This window comes from Nomascus leucogenys, chromosome 3 (assembly GCF_006542625.1).
Source record: "Nomascus leucogenys isolate Asia chromosome 3, Asia_NLE_v1, whole genome shotgun sequence".
Lineage (NCBI taxonomy): Eukaryota > Metazoa > Chordata > Mammalia > Primates > Hylobatidae > Nomascus > Nomascus leucogenys.
Window position 1 is genome coordinate 138205529 of NC_044383.1, and position 21705 is coordinate 138227233.

The 21705-nt window shown below is 39.1% G+C and overlaps 1 protein-coding gene across 4 annotated transcripts in view; it reads right to left on the reverse strand.

Annotated features, from left to right (window-relative positions):
* Positions 1-21705, reverse strand: part of SYNE1 (spectrin repeat containing nuclear envelope protein 1) — a 526037-nt gene that overhangs the window by 119489 nt on the left and 384843 nt on the right. For all 4 annotated transcript variants that reach the window (XM_030809854.1, XM_030809853.1, XM_030809856.1 and 1 more), the window contains 9 exons: positions 21426-21635; positions 16046-16147; positions 11562-11681; positions 9264-9464; positions 6557-6730; positions 3840-3971; positions 3128-3324; positions 1599-1731; positions 712-894 (listed from right to left, as the gene is read on the reverse strand). In XM_030809854.1, coding sequence (XP_030665714.1) covers positions 712-894; positions 1599-1731; positions 3128-3324; positions 3840-3971; positions 6557-6730; positions 9264-9464; positions 11562-11681; positions 16046-16147; positions 21426-21635 — 1452 coding nt within the window. The remainder of the gene's footprint in view (positions 1-711; positions 895-1598; positions 1732-3127; positions 3325-3839; positions 3972-6556; positions 6731-9263; positions 9465-11561; positions 11682-16045; positions 16148-21425; positions 21636-21705) is intronic.

Consider the following 21705-nt stretch of genomic DNA (forward strand, 5'->3'; position numbering starts at 1 on the left):
TCAGACAAGAGGATTATTTACATCTACTGAATGCCAGTTGCTCTCCTATACATAAGTTTTTTTTACATATATTATGTTCTAAATCTTCATAACCACTCACTTTATGAGAAAAGTGTATATAACTGTCCACATTTTAGCCAGGAGAAAACAGAGTTTAAACAAAGCCAGACAAACATTCCAATACACATGCCCACACCCACATACACACATTAAAGAAACCCTCAGAGGAAATGCCTTTGGGGCAGGGCTTTGTAGCATAGTTCACTCTTTTTTTTGGAGACAGAGTCTTGCTGTCACCCAGGCTGGAGTGCAGTGGCGTGATCTCGGCTCACTCCAGCATCTGCCTCCCCAGTTCAAACAATTCTGCTGCCTCAGCCTCCCGAGTAGCTGGGACTACAGGCGCACACCGCCATGCCAGGCTAATTTTTTGTATTTTAGTAGAGACGGGGTTTCAACCAGCGTTGCCCAGGCTGGTCTCGAACTCCTGAGCTCAGGCAATCCACCGTCCTCAGCCTCCCAAAGTGCTAGGATTACAGGTGTGAGCCACTGCGCCCGGCCTGAGTTCACTCTTAATACAATGGGAGAGAGAAGAGGCCAGGTGTCTGGGACAAAGGCGATTTAAATTTGTGAGCAAAAGCAAATTAATGTATTTTTCCATGTCAAATAGCTTAAATCAGTTATTTCCCACGAAAGCAATCCTTCTTTCTGTACCTGGTGGAGCTTCTCCTGGACGGCTGGGATATTGGTTAGCAGGTCAGTCCACTGGCTATCAATGTGTGACAGCTCAGAGCGCAGCGTGGCTGTGTCCACCTTTTTTAGTCGAAGGAGCTGATTTCCAGTACTCAGAACAGATGATTTCAGGGAAGATTGGGCATCCACTTCTTTAGAAAACTCCTGAAACAAGTAACGATGTTCAAAGTAGGGTTAAATAGCCAGACCATTCATTAAAAGGAAAGCGATCAATTTAGTGCATGAAACACTTTCCTTTACATCCTGGAGGGGGGTATGCTGAACACTCAAAGAAAATGAAAGCAGTACACCCTTGCCCTCGAATGAAAGCAAACTACGAAGCCCCTACTTGAGAACTACTTGGAAGAGGCAATGTTGAGTCATTGAGCGCTATTACTTTGCATAATTATGGAACATACATAGTCAACATGAATATATTCTCTATAGCTTAGTTTATTAAGTATATCCACTGACAGTTGACTTCCTTTCTTTCCTTTTCTTTTTTTCTTTTTAGATGGAGTCACTCGCTCTGTTGCCCAGGCTGGAGTGCAGTGGCGCAATCTCAGCTCGCTGCAATCTCTGCCTCCCGGGTTCAAGTGAGTCTCCTGTCTCAGCCTCCTGAGTAGCTGGGATTATAGGCACGCACCATCACATCCAGCTAATATTTGTATTTTTAGTAAAGACAGGGTTTCACCATGTTGGTCAGGCTGGTCCAAACTCCTGACCTTGTGATCTGACTGCCTTGGCCTCCCAAAGTGCTGGGATTACAGGCGTGAGCCACCGCACCCAGCCTGACTTCTTTTCTACTAGTGTATGGATCAGGCCTAACTTATAGGCCTGAATCAAATGCCTTAGATTCTTAGACTTACCAGGAAAGCATTTAGATGATCACGGACCATTTCCAGCTCTTGTGGGACTGTCACAGATTGCTGAGTCCAAAATTCTAGCCTGTCTTTTGCAGATTGTAACCAGTGAATTAGATCTGCAGATTCACTTTGATATCTGTAAGTATATTATGGAGTCTATTAAGTAAACATTTCATCCCTATCTTCTGCTCACCTATGTTACTCACCAATGCCAACAGTTTTAAAACAAGAGGTCTGAAGATTTAGAAGAAAAATGCATGAGGTTGGCACTCTGAACTTTTCTTAATATTGATACCTTTATCAAGCTTGTCTCTCTGGGTTTCCGCTTGCCTGTCTTTAAGCTGGGTATAAAAATATCTTCCCCCTACTCTTTCACATTGATGCTACTTAGAAAATATTAGATGATGGTTACAAAAAGGCCTTTGAAATAAAGGCGGCTTAGACACAGACTATGTCATTATGTAAAAATCAACCCTCCACCCCGCTGAATGCTTCCCATTGTCCTTGAGAAGCTTCTGCTTCTCAATCCACGTTTTCTCTTTCTTTCCCTCTCAGGCTTTACTGTGGTATCTCAGACAGTGATTAGGCAAGGGAGGGTGAAACTCAAAGGTAAGGTGCCTTATGCACCTGCCTCCCTGTTCACTTTTAATTATATGTTTACATGAGTATACAAGAATCCAAGTGGCAACTTTCTACTTATCTTTTTTTTTTGAGACGGAGTTTCGCTTTTGTTGCCCAGGCTAGAGTGCAATGGCACGATCTTGGCTCACCGCAACCTCCCCTTCCCGGGTTCAAGCAATTCTCCTGCCTCAGCCTCCTGAGTAGCTGGGATTACAGGCATGCACCACCACGCCTGGCTAATTTTGTATTTTTAGTAGACATGGAGTTTCTCCATGTTGGTCAGGCTGGTCTCGAACTCCTGACCTCAGGGGATATGCCCGCCTCAGCCTCCCAAAGTGTTGGGATTACAGGCGTGAGCCACTGTGCCTGGCCTCTGCTTATCTTTATTTTCCAAACTATACAATAAGTTCCTAGAAGAGCCATGTCACTTTCAAGTGAACATCTACTTGCCTGCTTGCTTTTCTTTCTTTCTTTCTTTCTTTCTTTCTTTCTTTCTTTCTTTCTTTCTTTCTTTCTTTCTTTCTTTCTTTCTTTCTTTCTTTCTTTCTTTCTTTCTTATCTTTGAGACAGAGTCTCGCTCTATTGCCCAGGCTAGAGTACAGTAGCATGATCATGGCTCACTGCAGCCTCAACCTCCCAGGCTGAAGCAATCCTCCCACTTCAGCCTCTCCAATAGCAGGAACCACAGGCATGTGCCACCATACCTAGTCCTTTTTTAATTTTTTTGTAGAGGTTGGGGTCTTACTATGTTGCCCAGGCTGGTCTTGAACTCCTGGCCTCAAGTAATCCTCCTGTATTGGCCTCCCCAAGTAATGAGATTACAGGTTTGAGCCATCATCCCTCACCCCCACTAGCCTTATTAATACAATGCAGCACTTATCTAAAAATATACAAAACAGTCATTGTATTACCTGGTCCAGTGTTTCAATATTGTTTCCAATCTGTGAAGTTCCTTAGACACTTTATTGGTGTTATTTAGCCAGCGCTCTCCAAGTTGATTTAGTTGGCTTTCTAGATCTGAGCAGCTGATGGATATCAGAAGTCGTTTCCCATCATCTAATACTTGATATAATTTGGGCTGGTATTCATTAAGGCTAGATTTTAAATGCTAAAATCATTGAAATTATTGAGTTAAAAGTTTGGATATGCAATTTTTGTCTTTAAGAATTATAATTTCTCTGGTACCTACAATGTTCCCATTATCTGTTATTCAAACTTAAACTATACTCACTCAAGTAACATTGAAAACTTTAAGACGTTTCATCTATATTTAAGTATAGACAGTCTCCTTTTGTTATTATTATTTTTTTTTTGGTAGTGACTTTAGATGGATTTAAAACTGTCAAATTATCATTATTGCAAGAATTGTGTGGCATCAGCATAAATTACAGAAAATGCTTGGTGGAGGCTGAATTTTCAAAAAGAGCTCTCATTAAAAAAAGAAAAAAGAAAGACTTTTAATAATGTCCAACTATAAATAACAGAAACATTATCTCCTTTCAATGTCAATAACTTGAAAGAAAAGTAAAAGTACTGATAAAATAATTGATCACAAGTCTGTTTACATTCTGTTAAAACTATTGGTAAGTTTCTAAAGGCAATGTGGCGGCTTGTAACACCAACCTGGTAGAGTGTTATGCGGTCAATAAGCCTGTCCTCATTCTCCTCCACCAGACCCACGCTTGGGATGCTGCTTTCCACCACCTCCAGCTGTCTGCTGAGCTCCTGCTGGTCTTCATCCAGATGGGACCACGTCTAGAAACACAACATTAGTCTGTGAGCTAAAGAAACCCTCATTAGGGAAAGACATTCTTCCTTCGGTGCAAAATAGGTGCTTGACAGTTTCTCCTTAAAGTTATATCAGAGAAGTTTGCGTTGGGGCTTGCTTTGGGAAGCAAAAGATGGCTTTAAAGCAAGTAATCAAATGGTGACCCTTGAAAGCATTGTGAATGGGCTCTGGAATCTGCCACTAAGCCCCTTTATGACTGTGAGTAAGCTACAAAACTCTGTACCTCTTTTCAATATGTTACAATGGGGATAATAATAGCTATCTTCTCCATCATGAGGATTAAATGGAATAATGTATGCAGTGTACCTTCTATTGGATATGCACTTTTTTTTTTTTTTTTTTTCAGATAGGCTCTCACTCTGTTGCCCAGGCTGGAGTACAGTGGCACAATCACAAATCACTGCAGACTCAAACTCCTGGGCTCAAGGGATCCTCCTGCTTCATCCTCCCAAGTAGTTGGGACCACAGGTGCATTCCACCACACCAGGCTAATTAAAAAAAATTTTTTTTTTGTAGAGACGGGGGTCTCACTATGTTGTCCAGGCTGGTCTCAAACTCCTGGCATCAAAAGATCCTCCTGCTTCAGCCTTCCAAAATGCTGGGATTACAGGCATGAGCCACCACATCTAGCCCAGGCATGCATGGCTTTATTCTTTACCACAGTAAGGATTTAAGTCAAAAGGATGAGGATGTTTGCCTTTCATGTAACGAGTAAACAAAACAATTATATTTGCATATGAAACAGATATCTATAAATATGAATATATAGTTTATATATTCTGTTAAAGAAAAATACCACATCACCTATTCCTAAGTTCAGACTTTTATTTAAAACTGGAAAACGCTTTTTAAAAGATCAGTTGAAGTCTTTTCCAATAATTTACACCGTGGGTCAGCAGTTTCTCAGTGTGAGTATGCTCGCTTTACTGTGCAGTTGGAGTGGCAACAGGGCACAGTAGTAGAAACCCATGCTTTTTAAATACACTTACCAAATATCTGTTGCCTGGTACTTTCAATGCCCAGGGATCTGGGAGTAAATAAGATAGACACAAACCCAGGCCTTCTAGTGAGGAGAGACAGGCAATCAATAATAAACAATAAACCAAAAACAAACAATAAGTTGTATGGTATAATAGAGTTCTTGTGCTGTGGAAGAATAAAACAGAACTGGGTAGGGGTGGGAGGGAGTGCCCAGGTGTGTGCCTGGTGGGGCTACAATTTAAATGGTGTCGTCAGGTAAGTTTCATGGAGAAACACACATTTCAGGTTGTGAAGTCAGACAGATGAAGGTGTGATCTCTGACTTTGCTACCAATTAACCACGTGTCTTGGCAAGCAGTTGCTCCCAGACTCACTGCTGAAACAGGGATTCAAAATTCTATCTCAAAGGGTTACGATAAAGATGAGATGGATTCATGTAAATGTAAGAAGTCTTGCCAGGGACCTGACATGTCAATAAAGCGTAACTATTATTACAGAGATTTCAAACGTTAAAGGTAGATGTCTCTCTAAAATATAGGGAATTCCACATCAGGGAATTCCACATCTGGGATTTGGGGGTTAGCTAGCTATGAAAATGTTGGCCCAGGGAAAATCCCATTTAGAAAAAATGCAAATACGACCTGCAGGCAACCCAGTTAAGATCAGTAATATTGTGGGAGTGGGTGGGGAAGCCAACAAAAGGGAGAGAGATTATAATCTCTAAAACTTCCAAGGGAAAGAGGAAGAATGAGAAAGCAGGAACAGTTTAGAGCAACTGATACAGTTACTGAAAAAAGAAAGGAGGGGACTGTTACATCAATAATGTCCTACATTTCCACGGGGTTCTGTAGCTTGCCAGTAGCCACCACTGAGCACCTATTCTGTTCCAAGAGCAACCGCATTTGGGACAGAAAAAGTATTTCCACATTTTTCTTTCTTACTTTTTTTTTTTTTTTTTGAGACAGAGTTTCACTCCTGTTGCCCAGGCTGGAGTGCAATGGTATGACCTTGGCTCACTGCAACCTCTGCCTCCCAGTTCAAGCGATTCTCCTGCCTCAGCCTCCCAAGTAGCTGAGATTACAGGCACCCACCACGACATCCAGCTAATTTTTTGTATTTTTAGTAGAGATGGGGTTTCAACATGTTGGTTTGTTTCACCATGTTGGCCAGGCTGGTCTCGAACTCCTGACCTCAAGTGATCCACCTGCCTCAGCCTCCCAAAGTGCTGGGATTACAGGTGTGAGCCACTGCACCTGACCTAGTTCTACATTTTTCATACTCTTAAGTAAGCTATCAGTCTGAATATCAAAACCCCAAATATCTTCATGCATAGTCTGAAGTCTGTATCTATCTTACTTTCAACATGGCACAGCAGATAGCCAAATGTACACAGAAAACACAGGGGGAACAAGCAACACAGAACCATAGGAAAAGTGCAGTCGTGAGCCCAAGAGCACAGCTAGTTCTGAGGTTATGTGAGGCAAACTGCATGGATAGATACGTCTTGCATTAAAGGTCTATTTTGCAGCAGGAAGTTTGTAGCATGGAAGACATGACATCAATGGTCTCACCTCTAGAATGTACTCCAGCTCCACACCCCTCTTGTGAGCCTGTTTCAGTACAGCAGAAGCCTGAGCCATCAGCTCTGTATGGAACTGGGTTTCCTTTTGGACTGCAAAGCTGATTATCTTTCTGAAGAGTGTTTCAGTCAAGATCATATGAGATTCCAGGCCCTGAAAGTATTCCTGCAATTTTTCAGGGAGAAAGAAGTCAGCAACTCATTCATATATTACGTTAGAATCAAAATTGGTTTAGGGCCGGGTGCAGTGGCTCACGCCTGTAATCCCAACAGTTGCGGAGGCTGAAGTGGGTGGATTACCTGAGGTCAAGAGCTCAAGACCAGCCTGGCCAACGTGGTGGAATCCATTTCTACTAAAAATACAAAAATTAGCCGGGCATGGTGGCGTGTGCCTGTAATCCCAGCTACTCAGGAGGCTGAGGCACAAGAATCGCTTGAACCTGGGAGGCTGAGGTGGCAGTGAGCCGAGATCGCGCCACTGCACTCCAGCCTGGGTGGAGAGGAGTTCACACCAACCCAGCCCTGGAGGTGAGTAGACAGCTCTGCATTTCTAGAGAATGAGGAGTGAGCGAGGAGTCCTTGACCAGGATAAGGCAGGGCAGAGGGAGCAACTAGGACCAGGTGGACAAATGGGCAAAAAGGAAACACAGGGAAAGGTAGAGGTAAGAACGAAGGTGGGCTCCTTTGAAGAGAGGCTCTGAGTTTTCCTTTGCCAAGACAGTTGGAGCTCTGGTTGGAGGCTCCGTCTCAAAACAAACAAACAAACAAACAAACAACAAAAAACATTGCTTTCCTTCCTCCATGGCTGGGCTTGGGCTCTACTTTCTGAACTTCTAAGATGTTTGTGTGCTCATTCCATGTTGTCAAGCATAGCTTTATACGCACTGATTGATATTATAGATTTGCTTTCCTTGTATTATACCTACACATAACAGAACCATAGGCCTTGCGCCATCCTACAAATGCTTTTGAAATGTTACCGTTTGTGTATAATAGACCCTGGAGGATGGAGATCGAGCTTATCCCATTTCCTGTTCCCAGTACCATGATAAAATGGAAGAACTGGCAACTGATAATGACAATTAACATTAATTATGTGCTTACTGTTTGCTAGGCACTCCATAAATACTTTATCTGACTAATCTCATCCTCCTAACAACTCTGTAACTCTATGAGATAGGCAGTCTTGTTTCCAGTTTTACAAATGAGAACACTGAGCCCTCCCCAGTCTATGTAGCTTGCCCAAGGTCACATAGCTAGTCACAGCAGAGCTTGGGGTTCAAATCCAAGGGCAGTGTGGCTTTATCTGTGCTTCTCACCAGCACTGCAGAACTCTCCCACAGAAAATGGGCTGGTCAGTAGAAGCTAGAATCATTATTTTTAACCAACAATTACCAAATCACAGAGTCCTAAAGTTGGAGGAGACTTTGAAGTTCATCTAGCCCAACATGCAATGAAAGCTGAGATTCCTTTTACAAGCCCATCTCCCCTGAAAGCTTTGGCTGGACTTCTCATGGCCAGAAGGGCTGTCCGCTCAATGGCAGCTTACTCCTTTTATAGTTCTTTTTCTATTGAGGTTTATTTCCCTGTTATTTATACTCATTGATCCTAGTTTCCCCTCTGGAATAACTCAGAATGATCTTTTATTGCTATGGTCAACAATTTGAGAAACACCAGCTGTGAACTTTAAAGCAATGTTTTCAAAGCCAAATGATAAGGCTTTAATAAATCATGAAGCTTTGGACAAAAACGTCTGGGAAAAAGTAGGAAGAACAATTTGAAAAAGACAAAAAAAATCCACCTTTGCAAGCCACCACAGAGCTACACAATCGTAGAAGATTTAAACTTCCATAACCCAATGGGATTTTTTTAGTTTCCCTACAGGAAATTCCCATAGTCTAGAAGGCTGGGTTTCCGGACTGGCAAAATTGCTTTCCATAATTATTGCCAATAATGCAAGAGCTGTGTGTGCGTGTGCGTGTGTGTGTGAGTGAAATAGGCATTCTTCTACCATGGAGTAGTGTCCAGCCTGAGCTTGGCTGTGGCATACAACGATGGAGTGATTTCGGGCCTCCCAAGTTTGATTACATAGTAAACGGCCTTGCTGTTCCCAGGAAGAAAGTCTGAGGTCTACAGCAACTAGAGGAGTATATGTGTAAGGGTCAGAGGATCTAAACAATGCATGTAAAAGACACAACCCAACCCTGGAGCTGAGTAGTCTGCATTTGTAGAGGAGAGCAAGGAGTGAGCGAGGAGTCCTTGACCAGGACAAGGGAGGGCAGAGAGAGCAACTGGGACTAGGTGGACAAATGGGAGAAAAGGAAACACAGGGAAAGGTGGAGTTAAGAATGAAGGTGGGCTCCTTTGAAGAGAGGCTCTGAGTTTTCCTTTTATTTTAGCTCATCTAGAGAGAAAGCCTGGCTAATACTAGTGAGGAACTGATCGGTAAAATTACAGGTAAGTTGATTTTCTTTTTTAACTTACAACATTATAGAAACATATCCTCTATAATTTCTCTGTGCTACTGAAAGCCAGTGGGTTTGAATATACATTTTTTGACCATTTTAAAGAATAACTTATACAAGTAAGAACTCATAAAAGACTGAGAATATTAGGTTTTACTAAATATATATCAGGGTTTGAGAGCATGCTTTCCAATTACATTTTCTCTCTCTCTCTTGCTCTTTTTTGTTATGTACCTTATGTTTGTCAAGTAATTGCTGGATTTCCTCTTTGGAAGACACGATGATTTTCTGGTCTCCTGCCATCTTCTCCTGACCAGTTTCTAGCAGGTCAGCCAGATCTTGTAGGGCCCTCTCATACTGGCTCTTGAGTGTAAGGTTCTGGTTCAGACCACTCCTCCGGGAGCCAATGGTCATCATCAGCTCATCATACATGTCCTAAGAAGCAGAGACCACAAGACTCACTCTCAATTCATATTCTTGCAACTCTCTAAAAGCATATGAACTATGAACGTACTAAGCCCAAGACCCAGCCAAGAAAATAACTTCAGGGGTGTGCCCTGTGGAAATGCTCTGCCTGCAGGCTGTCTGCTTGTCTTTCCTATGAGCCTTACTTTGAAAACATGTTTCACAAAAAAAATGACCTTTGGACCTTTATTCTCAGGCCTATGATATTGGTTGTGACTTTACAGTGTCTTGATACCTGGTGGTTCAAGTTCTTTCATTAATCTTATTTGGTATTCTTATCGTGTTGTTTTAAATTTTATTTTATTTCTAACTGACAATAAAGCACAATGGAGAAACTGAAAAAAAAACTGAATTCATAAGTATGAAGTCACTGAGTGAAAGGATAAAATAAATATTCAATAAATAATGTGGAAACAACTCAACTCTTTGAAAAAAAATAAAGTCTTATCTCATGCCACATATCAAAATGCAATTTAGATTGACTACAAAATAAAAATTTAATAAGTTAAAATATGAAAGGAAATAAAGATGTGTATATAAAAAATAAGCTTAATATTTTAAGATTTTAAAGGACATGTAAGAGTGTTTCCTAGAAATGATATATGAGGTAGATTTGACAACCGTTTTCTCAGGATATCAATAGTTTATGATGAGATGTGGGGTAAAACTGTTGAAAAACTGTCCATGTGGCTGAGGGACATGTCACAGAAAATGCAATTCCCATTTTTATAGTGTTCTCAACATTCATATAATTTCAGAGCAATTGAATATAATATCCTTAACATTTTCCTGCTAAATAACAATCATATTTGGGACTATCCCTCAAGCAAAGAGCTAGAGAAATAGGGGAGTTTAATGTGAGCAGAAAGAGTTTCAAACTTAAGAAGGCAATATTTTTGCCAAATGTGGTGGAGTAAATAACTATTTAAACTGGAAAGACATTTTAGGAGATGATGACACACCAAACACAAAATTTATTTGAGGCATATGGACCTGATTAACGTATCACATTAAGGTTTAGCAGGCCAAAATGGTTCAATCTGGACGAGTTCAATTTTAATGCCTATTTACGGCAATGACATTTGACTCTTACACCTGATGCTTAAGTGCTGTCGGAGAACTGTCTAAAAAAGTACAAAGTGGGGGAGGTGGGCTTATGACATTATGAAACGTTAGATAAAGGATAGATACAGTTAAAATAAAAATGTTCTTTTGTTTATAATGTCTATTTTATTTTCTCAAAGAAAGAACTCACAACCCTGTACTGGACTGAGTTTACTAATTCTCAATAGTTATGCACACAGAGAAAATCTAACATGTGTGTCTGTGTGACTGTACACAATTGTACACAATCTCTTCTTGATCGAACATAACTGCATTGCCTAGCTGATGCTAAATTTTGTTGGTCTACTATCCAAGGATCTTCTTCCTTCCCCAATATTAGATTCTTGCCTACATGTCATATCTAGGAAAGGAAATTAACCTAAAGCGTTATTCTCTATTCCTGAAGGATGATAGGAAGTCTGTTTAGATTTCAACTACTTTCTAGTTTAATTTTTGTTGTTGTTGTTGTTCTAGAATTGAAACAATGTCTCTATTCCATTCAAACATATATGGAGGATAAATTATAGTTCTTGCCTTAGAAAAAAACACTTTCTAAAAAGTATTACTTTGATTATTTGCTTTTTAAAATAGTATTTGAAGACAGTGCAATACGAGGGTAGATATCCCTTTTTTAAATTTTTCTAGGTAGGATTAAAAATTATTCTATTTTCTACAGTAGAAAATAATATGCTACAACTAAACTATACTGTAATGCTTAACCATAAGAATAATAATAAAGTAACTGTCAGAAAAACATATGAATCTTAGAAGTATGAAAACAACTCATTTCCTTGTACTAAATATGTTAAGCTTCAGAAAGTTTTCTAAGAGTTACTTGGCAGGAAGGTTAGGACCTAAGTGGCATGAATTTTATAAAGAAAGCCAAGAAAAATAAAGTGATTTTTTCTCGACTTCAAGTTCGATGTACCCCTGCAGCTGAATACTAATGGCTGAAGGCTGCACCTGGAGCTTGGAGAGTTCTTGCATGGACGGCTGCTCGACTTGTAACTTGTCACCACGCCTCTTTAATTCAATGATTCCTGCATCCAATTCTTTGAGTCCATCTTCAGCCTGCTGTATTGCCTAGGTAAGATCCATGACATTTTATTAAAACTTCCATGAACAATTTCCCCATGGAAGATGTGATTATTGTATCTCTTTCTGTGTTCCTCCTCTCCACGTAAAACATTCTCAATATATGCAAAAGGAATCATTTCAATAAAACAAACCAAAAGCCGTGTTCAGAGGCTATATAGAAAATAGAAGAAGGCCCCTTATTAGTACAGAGCAGTTATCTTACAGATAATGAGGCAGGAGAAAGTCACGGTAGAGGGCTGGGAGAAGGATGTCTTGCTTAAACAAAAAAGGGAGTTTTTGAAAAGCAACACTTAAAAAAAGGAGCATCATTTAGGACATAGTTAAAAAAAGGCATTTGCCTGAGATTTTCTAAGGGACCATGTTCTGCTGTCCTTGAAACGTAGTTGTGAGCACCTTTGGAGAGAGATTCAGCGAGGCAACAAAACATATATTACAGCATGGTCAAGGAATCTGTGCTCCTTGTTGTGAAGTGGAAAATCAATCAGTCAACAAGTATTCAAGTGGCTGCTATTGCTAAGCCTTGTCTTCCCAGTGTGAGGTCTGTAGAAGCAGAACAAGATCTCATCCTGTCCTTCAAGGAGCTGATGGTGTGGTTAGGAAGCCAGAGTAAACAGAGAAAAATAAAGCAAGGCTGAATATAAGTAAGTACTAAACTCGATAACGCAACTCATCCCCATTAGCGGAGATCAGAGAAGGGAGATACCAGACCACAAATCCTGGAGCAGCCTAAGCAGGCATTTGGAAAGAGGGCAACAGAGGTTGCCCCTGAAGGAGGACAAAAACAAGACTCCAGATGGCAGATGAAACACATGTGTCCAATGTTCTCTTTCCTGAAAACCCCCTACAGTCAGAGTGAGTATTTTGTTTGCTTGTTTTTTGGCATATTTTTTCCCCATAAATCTAAAAGGACAAGGGAACAGAAAAGAAAACAGTGCCGACAATACGCTGGGAGCTAGAAGTTAAAAGAATACATGATAATTGACTTAGGAAATCTGGGGAAGCTGAATTCTAAACCAGTGGAGGAGCTCCGCCACCCACTTCAGAGCAACAGAAATCTCTGGAACTCTGGGTGAAGTCAGCTGGGGTGCTAAGTAAGGAGGGTTAGTGAAGAGCTGCTTAAAGGACAGTTAACCCACAGACGCCCCTCCTTATTCTATACTGTCCCTTTTTCTTCCCGGGTAAAAGACTGAAAGTGTGTTTTCCGGAGAAGGTAAAACAGACTGAGGGGCACTGGACAGAGCTGTGAGCTTGAGTGCTTGACTGAAAGCAAGGGATGAAATAACTGAAAGCTCCTTGCATGCTGAATGTGGGGACCCTGAGTCTTCTCTCCCTGGGGCAAGAAGTGCTGCAGTCAGGGCTCCAGTCTCCAGACAGGAGAGGGAAAAATATCTGAAAACACCAATAAGACAGGCCTGACAATTTGACAGAAGGATTCTCAATGGTCTATAGAGACCATCCTGCAGGAACTCTTAAAATTGTCATGTTCCATCCCACACAGAGTTCCCCTTCAGCTGTTTAGTCCTCCATCCGAAACCTGAATAGGCAACAAAAGATTTCAATATGCCTTTCGATGACATGAAAGATGGGGACTAACAGAAGCAAACAAATAAAAGCAAGCTGGAAGAAAACAGATTATACAGGAAAAGTAGAACTTCAAACAAAAAAAAAACCATTAATATACCCAGAAAGATATAAACGATAATGTATTCATTAAAAAAAAATAAAAAACACTACAAAAAGGATCATTCAGAGAACCAAAGTGAGCTCTGGAAAAATTAAATAAATGAGGACAGAAATGCCAAACTCAGTATAAGAGTCTGGAGTTGAAATTGAGGACGTTTCTCAAAAAGCAGAGCAAAAAGACAGAGAAAGGTCTCTTGGTAAGACAATTAAAGGGTTGAACCAGAGTATCTGACAGAAAGGAGTTCTCCAGAAAAGATGACAGGTAAAATGCAGGAAAGAAACGTATTAAATAAATCACTAGAAAATTTTCCAGAACAGAAAGATGACAGCTGCCAAATCAGAAGAGCCCCTTGAGCTCCCAGTCCAGTGGATAAAAATAGATCCTCCCCAAGGCATGTGATTGTGAAATTTCAGGACACTGGAAACCTTGGGAATTAGAATGTTTTTAGATTCCTTAAGACAACACAGAGAGCTAGAAAACAATGGAGAAAAAGCCTTGAAACTCCAAAAGAATTCATGTTCAACAAATGACCCTGAAGGATCACATAAAAACAGCAAAGCGATCAATAAAGTGTGAACATGGTATAAGAACATTTTCAGACGTACATCTGGAAAAATACACTTATCATGTACCCTTTCTAAGAAAGGACATGCACTAACCAAACAGGGAAGCAATGCAGTAAAGAGAAAGACTTGGGATTCAGAAGAGAGAAGATCCAACATAGGAAGAAATGAAGGAATTCTCAGGATGGTAGTGAAGGGAAATCCAAGAAGACAACTGTGCACCAGGCTTATGAGGCAAGAGAACTGCTCTGGATTGGAACAGCACAACTTCAGAGATGACTATATTGAGTGAGGTGTGTCTTCCCCATGCCCTCTGCTGTTATTGCCTTTTTAATCCAAGTTGGGTAGGCATGGAATTAGCATGTTCATTAGTTGCATTCCATTTATTCAAAGAAAAAAATCTAATTGGTTATTTCTTCATCTGTGACATTCAGTTATATTGGTCAAAAATTAGTAAAAATTATTACGTGTGATCATACATATCTTATAATTCATATTAGAAATCCAAAGCAAGACATCACTACAGTTGCTCCAGTCTTTTTTGGAGTCACACATACATTATAAGCCAAGAAAAAAAAACAAAAAGATTTTTAATGGGGGGAAATGAGAAATCTCTTTAAAAAGCAGATGAAATTATGGTCAAGAAAAATGCACAGCCGGATGCAGTGGCTCACACCCATAATCCCAACACTTTGGGAGGCTGAGATGGGAGAACTGCTGGAGCCCAGGAGTTCAAGACCAGACCAGCCTGGGCAACAAAGTGAGACCCTACCTCCAAATTAAAATATATATATTTTATTTTTTTATATATATATACACACACACACACACACACATTATATGTCAGATTATTCTCTATAGTCTATCCATAGATTCCTGGGAAGTTCACTGAAATTAAATCAGAAAATTCTACTAAAAAATACACTTTTCATAATTACTTAGCTTATGAAACAGGAGATGTTCTAACATTCCCTCTCATTTCTTCTATCCTCCGCATTTTCATGCCATCATGCCAGTTTGGGTTCTCATTCTTTCTCTCCAGTACAGCTACATGAAGCCTCATGATGGATCTCCTGTTTCCTGACCCTGGTGCTGTCATGTAAACCATCCAGAAGCAAGATCTAGAACTGCCATTCATTTTTACCTGCAAAAATCCCCTACAACTTTCCATGGCCAGGGATCTCCCAGCTGAGTCTAAACACCCAAGAGTGTGCAAGATGATCTACCAGGATGAAACACTAGATCTTTCATTTATATTCAACCACATTCATTTTCAATTTTGGTTGTAGCATGTACACAAACAAAAAGTGAAAATAAATGTGGCTGAATTTAATTGTGATTTATAACATAAATTGCTTATAATTTATAAATAAATAAAAATATATACATTTATGCTGCATATTTATTTCCTTTTTTTTTTTTTAGCTAATGAGGCATGCAACAAATAAAGTGTACAGGTAACTAGTTCATAGAATAAAGTCCAAAGTCTCACATTCAACAGGCCCTACAAACTGCCTTAAATTTACATATCCAATCTTATTTGTCCTCAGTCACTTTCATTTATCTTAAATTCAGCTAAAATAGGATCACCTGTGTTTCTCCCTAAGTGCTCAGAATTCTCTAACAATTTGTGCCTTTATTCTTGCTGTCCTCTTTACCGTGATATCTTTCTTTCCTGTTGTTGTGTATCCAAACTCTCAAGTTCAGTTCAAATGTCCCTCTACAAAGCTTCCCTAATCCAACCTCTGCTGGAGGCCAGAAGGGTCTGAGTGCTTTGTCAGTACCTCTCCCAGGACAGTCTGACTTTCTGCCCTATGTCATTGAGGTTCATATCTAATCTCATCATTGGGCGGAAAACTCCTTCAGGTCAGCATCTGCCATGGATACCTTTTCCCAGCTCACATTTCCTAGTTCTGTGCAGATGTAAGTAACAGAGTCAATGTCACCTGGTATGTTATTCAAACCCAGTACTCAAAAACAAAAATACTACAAACAAAAGTGCTACTGTGAGCCATTAATCATTCATAGAATATTTAAAATTTCTTAGTAAGTCATATCTCCTCTATGCATTTTCTCTTCTAGGAAAAGGCAGCTATAAATACCTCTATTTGTTCTGCAACGGGCTGTTCAAACACATTTGCCAGTTTCTGCAGAATGATGTATTTGTTGTCAGCCAGTGATGTAAACAGCACTTTCAGATCATTCTAAGGAGGAAAGCAACAGGAAAACTCAAAATGTGTAACAGGGAATTCAAAATACTTGTAAATATAACACAGATTCTAAGAAATAATATACAGGCATAGAAATTTAATTTCCAGGAGAAACAATACTGTGCTATGGGAAGGTAAAAGGAACTGGTAACAATTTCCTTATGTGCTAAAACTGACTCCTGAAGAATCTGTTACCCAAAGTATTTTCTACATAACACAAACGAAGTTGAACCATACAAGTAAAAAGCAATGCTTGTCACCCTAATCTCATCACATCCGACATAAATGAGCACAGTCAAACATTGCACAGAAATATTATGTTAGTGGCTCTTATCTAGGGAAATAACCTATAGGTGTTATCCTGATTTGAGAAATAATATGATACTTAAGAATCATATGATTTCCATTTTGCTCTCTCCTCTCCTTCCCTCCCTCCATCCGTTTCTTCTTCTATTTTTGGAAAATTTGCACAAGCTTTAAAAAAAGCCATCCAGAAGTTTAGAAAATAAATATTATCCATGGTGACCAAAAACATGTGAAGAGACAACACACAAAAAAGATCTTGTTAGGTATTTTGTTCAAAAATATTACTCATTTAAATGTCCAAATATATTTATATTGAGTTAGATTTGTACAAAAAGGAGACAACTATTAGAATGTTGGTACTTAATTCTACAGGGAATAATAAATTAGAAGAATATTTAAATTATAAAAAATTTTGGCCAGGTGCAGTGGTTCATCTCTGTAATACCAGAATTTGGGGTGCCTGAGGCAGATCACTTGAGGCCAGGAGTTCAAGACCAGCCTGGGCAACAAAGTGCACCCGGTCTCTACAAAAAGATTAAAAAAAAAAAAAAATAAGTGGACTAGTGGCATGCCTGTAGTCCTATCTACTTGGGAGGCTGAAGTGGAAGGATCCCTTTAGTTCAGGAGTTTGAGGTTGCAGTGAGCTATGATCACGCCACTACATACCAGCCTGGGTGACCTTATCTCAAAAAAAAATTACCAAAAAATTTATTTTTTTTCTCTAAAATATCAACAAATAAGTTCTATTTCATAATAGTCAGCAAACATATATTCGTCAGAGGTTAAAGCTCAACTCAGGACCTCTTCACCAGGGCCTGATCACACACATCACCAACATGCAAACATTCTGACTGTCTAATAAGTAGAAGGATAATCATACCAAGGAAGAAAAACATCTATAAGAACATGTGAAGGCTTTATAATGCAAATTCAGGTCTAAAAAGCAAAATAACGGGTGCATTATGCAGTAAAAATTATAAAATTGAAAATATAGTGCCGAACATGAGAACTAGAATGGTTGCCACTAACCAAAACTCAGGGCAATCTGCAAGTCTAGTGGCTAACTAAATAGGAAATTATAATAACAGCCCTGGAAAAATACTAGAAACAATAGTTTTACATATGAGTTACTAGGTCTGTATCATTCAACTGTGTTCAGAGTAAGTTCACGTGGGCCATTAAAACCATCACACATTTATCTGTTTTTCAGTCTAGTAAAAGATGTCCTGCATTCCTTTGAACAGAAGCCTACATTATCTACATATGTATGTATAATAACATTCATCCAGTTAATCTAAATGAGTAGCTAAGTATATATAACATAACATGGGTTAGAAATGAAGAGTGCATATATGGATTTCCTGTATGCCATTTTTATGCTTTGTTTTGTTTTGAGACAGAGTCTTGCTTTGTCACCCAGGCTGGAGTGCAGTGGCGCGATCTCGGCTCACTGGAACCTCCACCTCCTGGGTTCAAGCAATTCTCCTGCCTCAGCCTCCCAAGTAGCTGGGACTATAGGCACGGGCCACCACGTCTGGCTAATTTTTTGTATTTTTAGTAGAGACGGGGTTTCACTGTCTTGCCCAGGCTGGTCGCGAACTCCTGAGCTCAGGTGATCCACCTGCCTCAGCCTCCCAAAGTGCTGGGATTACAGGCATCAGCCACCGCACCCAGCCCATTTTTATGCTTTTAATAGCATATTTTCTCTCTTAACTATGTTCTACTCAGGGTGATAGGAAACACAGAGTTCATATTTCTGGAAGTCAGACTAATTATTGGGAGAGACTAGTCAAGAAGATAGTAAAGCAAAGAATACGATTGATTTTAAAATTACTAAATAAAAACTTTAAGAGGTGCTAGTAATCACATGGATATTGACATTTTCTTAAAAATAAAAATGCAAAGAATTAAACTATTTTGTATTATTACATTTGTGATACAACAGGATAATTAAGGTATCCATATATTACAAACATAAAATACATCACTTTTTTTTTTTCTTATAGTCTCTGGAATTATTGGCAGGGCAAAAAGGAGCAGGATTCCAGCCATTGAGAAACAGATTTGTAGAAAGTTTCAAGCTTTAAAACCAGTTGTGTCTGGGCACAGTGGTTCACGCCTGTAATCCCAGGACTTTGGTTGGTGGAGGCAGGCAGATGACCTGAGGTCAGGAGTTCGAGACCAGCTTGGCCATCATACAGTGAATGCCCATCTCTACTAAAAAATACAAAAATTAGCTGGGCATGACGCACATGCCTGTAGTTCCAACTACTTGGGAAGCTGAGGCAGAAGAATCATTTGAACCCAGGAGGCGGAGGTTGCAGTGAGCTGAGATCTCCCCATTGCACTCCAGCCTGGGCAACAAGAGCAAAACTCTGTCTCAAAAAATAATAATAATAATAAATAATAAAATAAAATCAGTTGTGCTGCCTCATTCATTAAAGAATTCTTTCATTCATTTTCCAATTTTTAAAATAATTTACAATACACAATTATATGTTTGGGGAATTTATTTGAGGTTACGTCCATGGGTAAAAATTTTTAAAAATACAAAATAGTTCATAATTGACTTTATTGTGATTCTATATATGTAATGTACATCTACATAACATCTATGTATCCTTCCAAATGGCCTTTTTGGTATAGAATAATGTTAGCAGTCTGGCAAAAGCTAATCCTCAAAGATCAAATGCAGAATGGAGGCATACCCTTCCAGTAACTGCGGAGGACTGACAGCATACCAAGGTGTTTGGTGCAAAGTTAAAACAAAAAAGAAAATGGTTTGTGACTTGACCTTTAATTATGTTAACATTGGAAACTTTCTCTCAACTAAATTGGAACACAAATATTTTGAAATGTCTTTTTGTTCGTGAGCTGGCCACCAACAAATAGAAACTTGTTGGCAGAAGAAAAATAGAGAACGTGATTTAAAGAGAATTCCATGATTCTCTTAGATCCTTAAAACAAAATAAGTTCCAGAGCATTCATGCCTAATTCATATTTTACTATGACTGGTGATAATTACCAATAAAATTTAAGAGTATGAAAGTACTAAAGATACTAAATGCGATTCACAAAAGATATGGGGAATGAGAGCAAAAGGGACTGCTGAGGCACTGGGGGATTCTGACTTGATCATCTTGCGGGGGGTAACTATCAGGGAAGATGCTAGATAGCAGTGCCACTGATTCAGGGACAAGACTGAGTTGCTGGTGGTACCATCAACTGGCAAAGGATATTGGATAAAATTTAAGAGACTCTAATGAAGGCCCACATTCTCCATCTTCCCTGAGATCACCCTAATATGATAAAATACAAAAATATATATATTCTTTGAGTAAAATCCTGGCTCTAGTTCTTAATGGTTGAGTAACATTGAAGGAATTTAATCTTTCTCTTGGTTTTAGATTCTGTATCTCTTATAATACTACTATTAATAACAGTAACAACACTTGCTGAGTGCTTACTATGTCAGGCACTGTTGAGAGTATTTTAAACACATCTCAACTCATTTCATCCTCACCACAGTCTATGAGGCAATTAATATGAGTATGAGTATGATTTGATAGTTGAGGATACCAAGGTTCAAGGAAGTCAAGCTGCAAAGTTATATAGCAGTAAGTGACAAAGCCAGAATTTGAATCCAGACTGTTAGCTTTGGAGACTACATGTTTAATGTTTACTATTCTGACTTTGCAAAATTATTATTAGAACAATGTTTGCAGGATGTTGCAAAGATTAAAGACAATGAATATGATAAAATATTTTGTGAATAAAAAAATGAAACTCAAATGTTTGTGATAGTTTTACTCTGTGGTTTTAAGAATGTAGACTACAGAAGGCAGTGGTAATTTGTGCCTCTAAATGAATGTCATGGAAATTCCATGTTTCTTGGCTAATGCTACATTTATTTGACACTTTGTAGTATTTTTTTTTTTTTTTTTTTTGCAAATCAAACTCTACATTAAACTCTTGGTCCTAATGACATGTCTCTATTTTATAAAATCTTTCATGTTGGTTAAAAATAACATTCAATCAAAACTTATGTATTCTCAAAGAGTGCTTTTTATTAGGAATGAAAAATCAGCACTAAAAGTTTATCAGCAGCTTTTGCATTTGTTCCAGCGTATAATCATAGGAAAAGTTTCCTAAGCACACAATGAGAATTATAATATGGGGCTAAAAGGCAGTAATTCTGAGGAGTTAAGATTGGAAAGTAATGTAATACATTTTAACACAGGTAGAAGTAATTAGACCACAGCCACTTTCAAAGACTCTTAGGTACTACAGTCTGTGGCCCTTTCTATATTCCAACACTTTCTGCATACTCTTTTTTTTTTTTTTAGACAGAGTCTTGCTCTGTCACCTAGGCTGGAGTGCAGTGGTGCAATCTTGGTTCACTGCTACCTCTGCCTCCTGGGTTCAAGCGATCCTCCTGCCTCAGCCTCCAAGTAGCTGGGATTACAGGCCTGCACCACCACACCCTGCTAATTTTTGTATTTTTAGTAGAGATGGGTTGCATTATGCTGGCCAAGCTGGTCTCAAACTCCTGACCTCAAATGATTTACCTGCCTTGGCCTCCCAAAGTGCTGGGATCACAGGCATGAGCCACTATGCCTGGCCATTTTCTGCGTATTCTTTCGCAATGTGTTTAAACTCCGGTATTAGCAACTAAAAATTATAATTATAATTATAATGATCCATAAATTTGACTTTTATTGATTGAATTTATAATTCTATTCAGTTCTTAGTTTGAAGTGGGTGGTTTTCTCAAACTTCCATTTCTAGGAGCAAAAAATCTTTAGCTTCTAATCCTTTAATTCAACCTCCTTCATTTTCTACAATGCTCTTGTTCTTCATTATGCATTTAAAAAAACAACAACCAGGTTTGTAACACAGACTCGTGACTGACTATTATTGAATACCTAGAGAATGGTCAAGTATCCTTTGATAATGTCTTACTTACCTGGAAATTCAGTATTTGCTGAAGTCTTTCTTTCATCTGATGGCATCGTTGATTCACTACTGAGTCTAGCAAGGATAACCTGCCCAAAAGACAACCCAAAGTATCTTCAATAACATCTCGATTATCACCATTCTCTGGGAAAGCTTGGGAAAACAAGTTTTTGTTCTTATCCATTTCTTCAGACATTTCCTTAATGTCTTTGGCAAGAATCTAGAGGTGATAAAAGGGCATTTTTCAGTGTTTAAATATATGAATTGATATGCAAATCAAGTTATTTTCT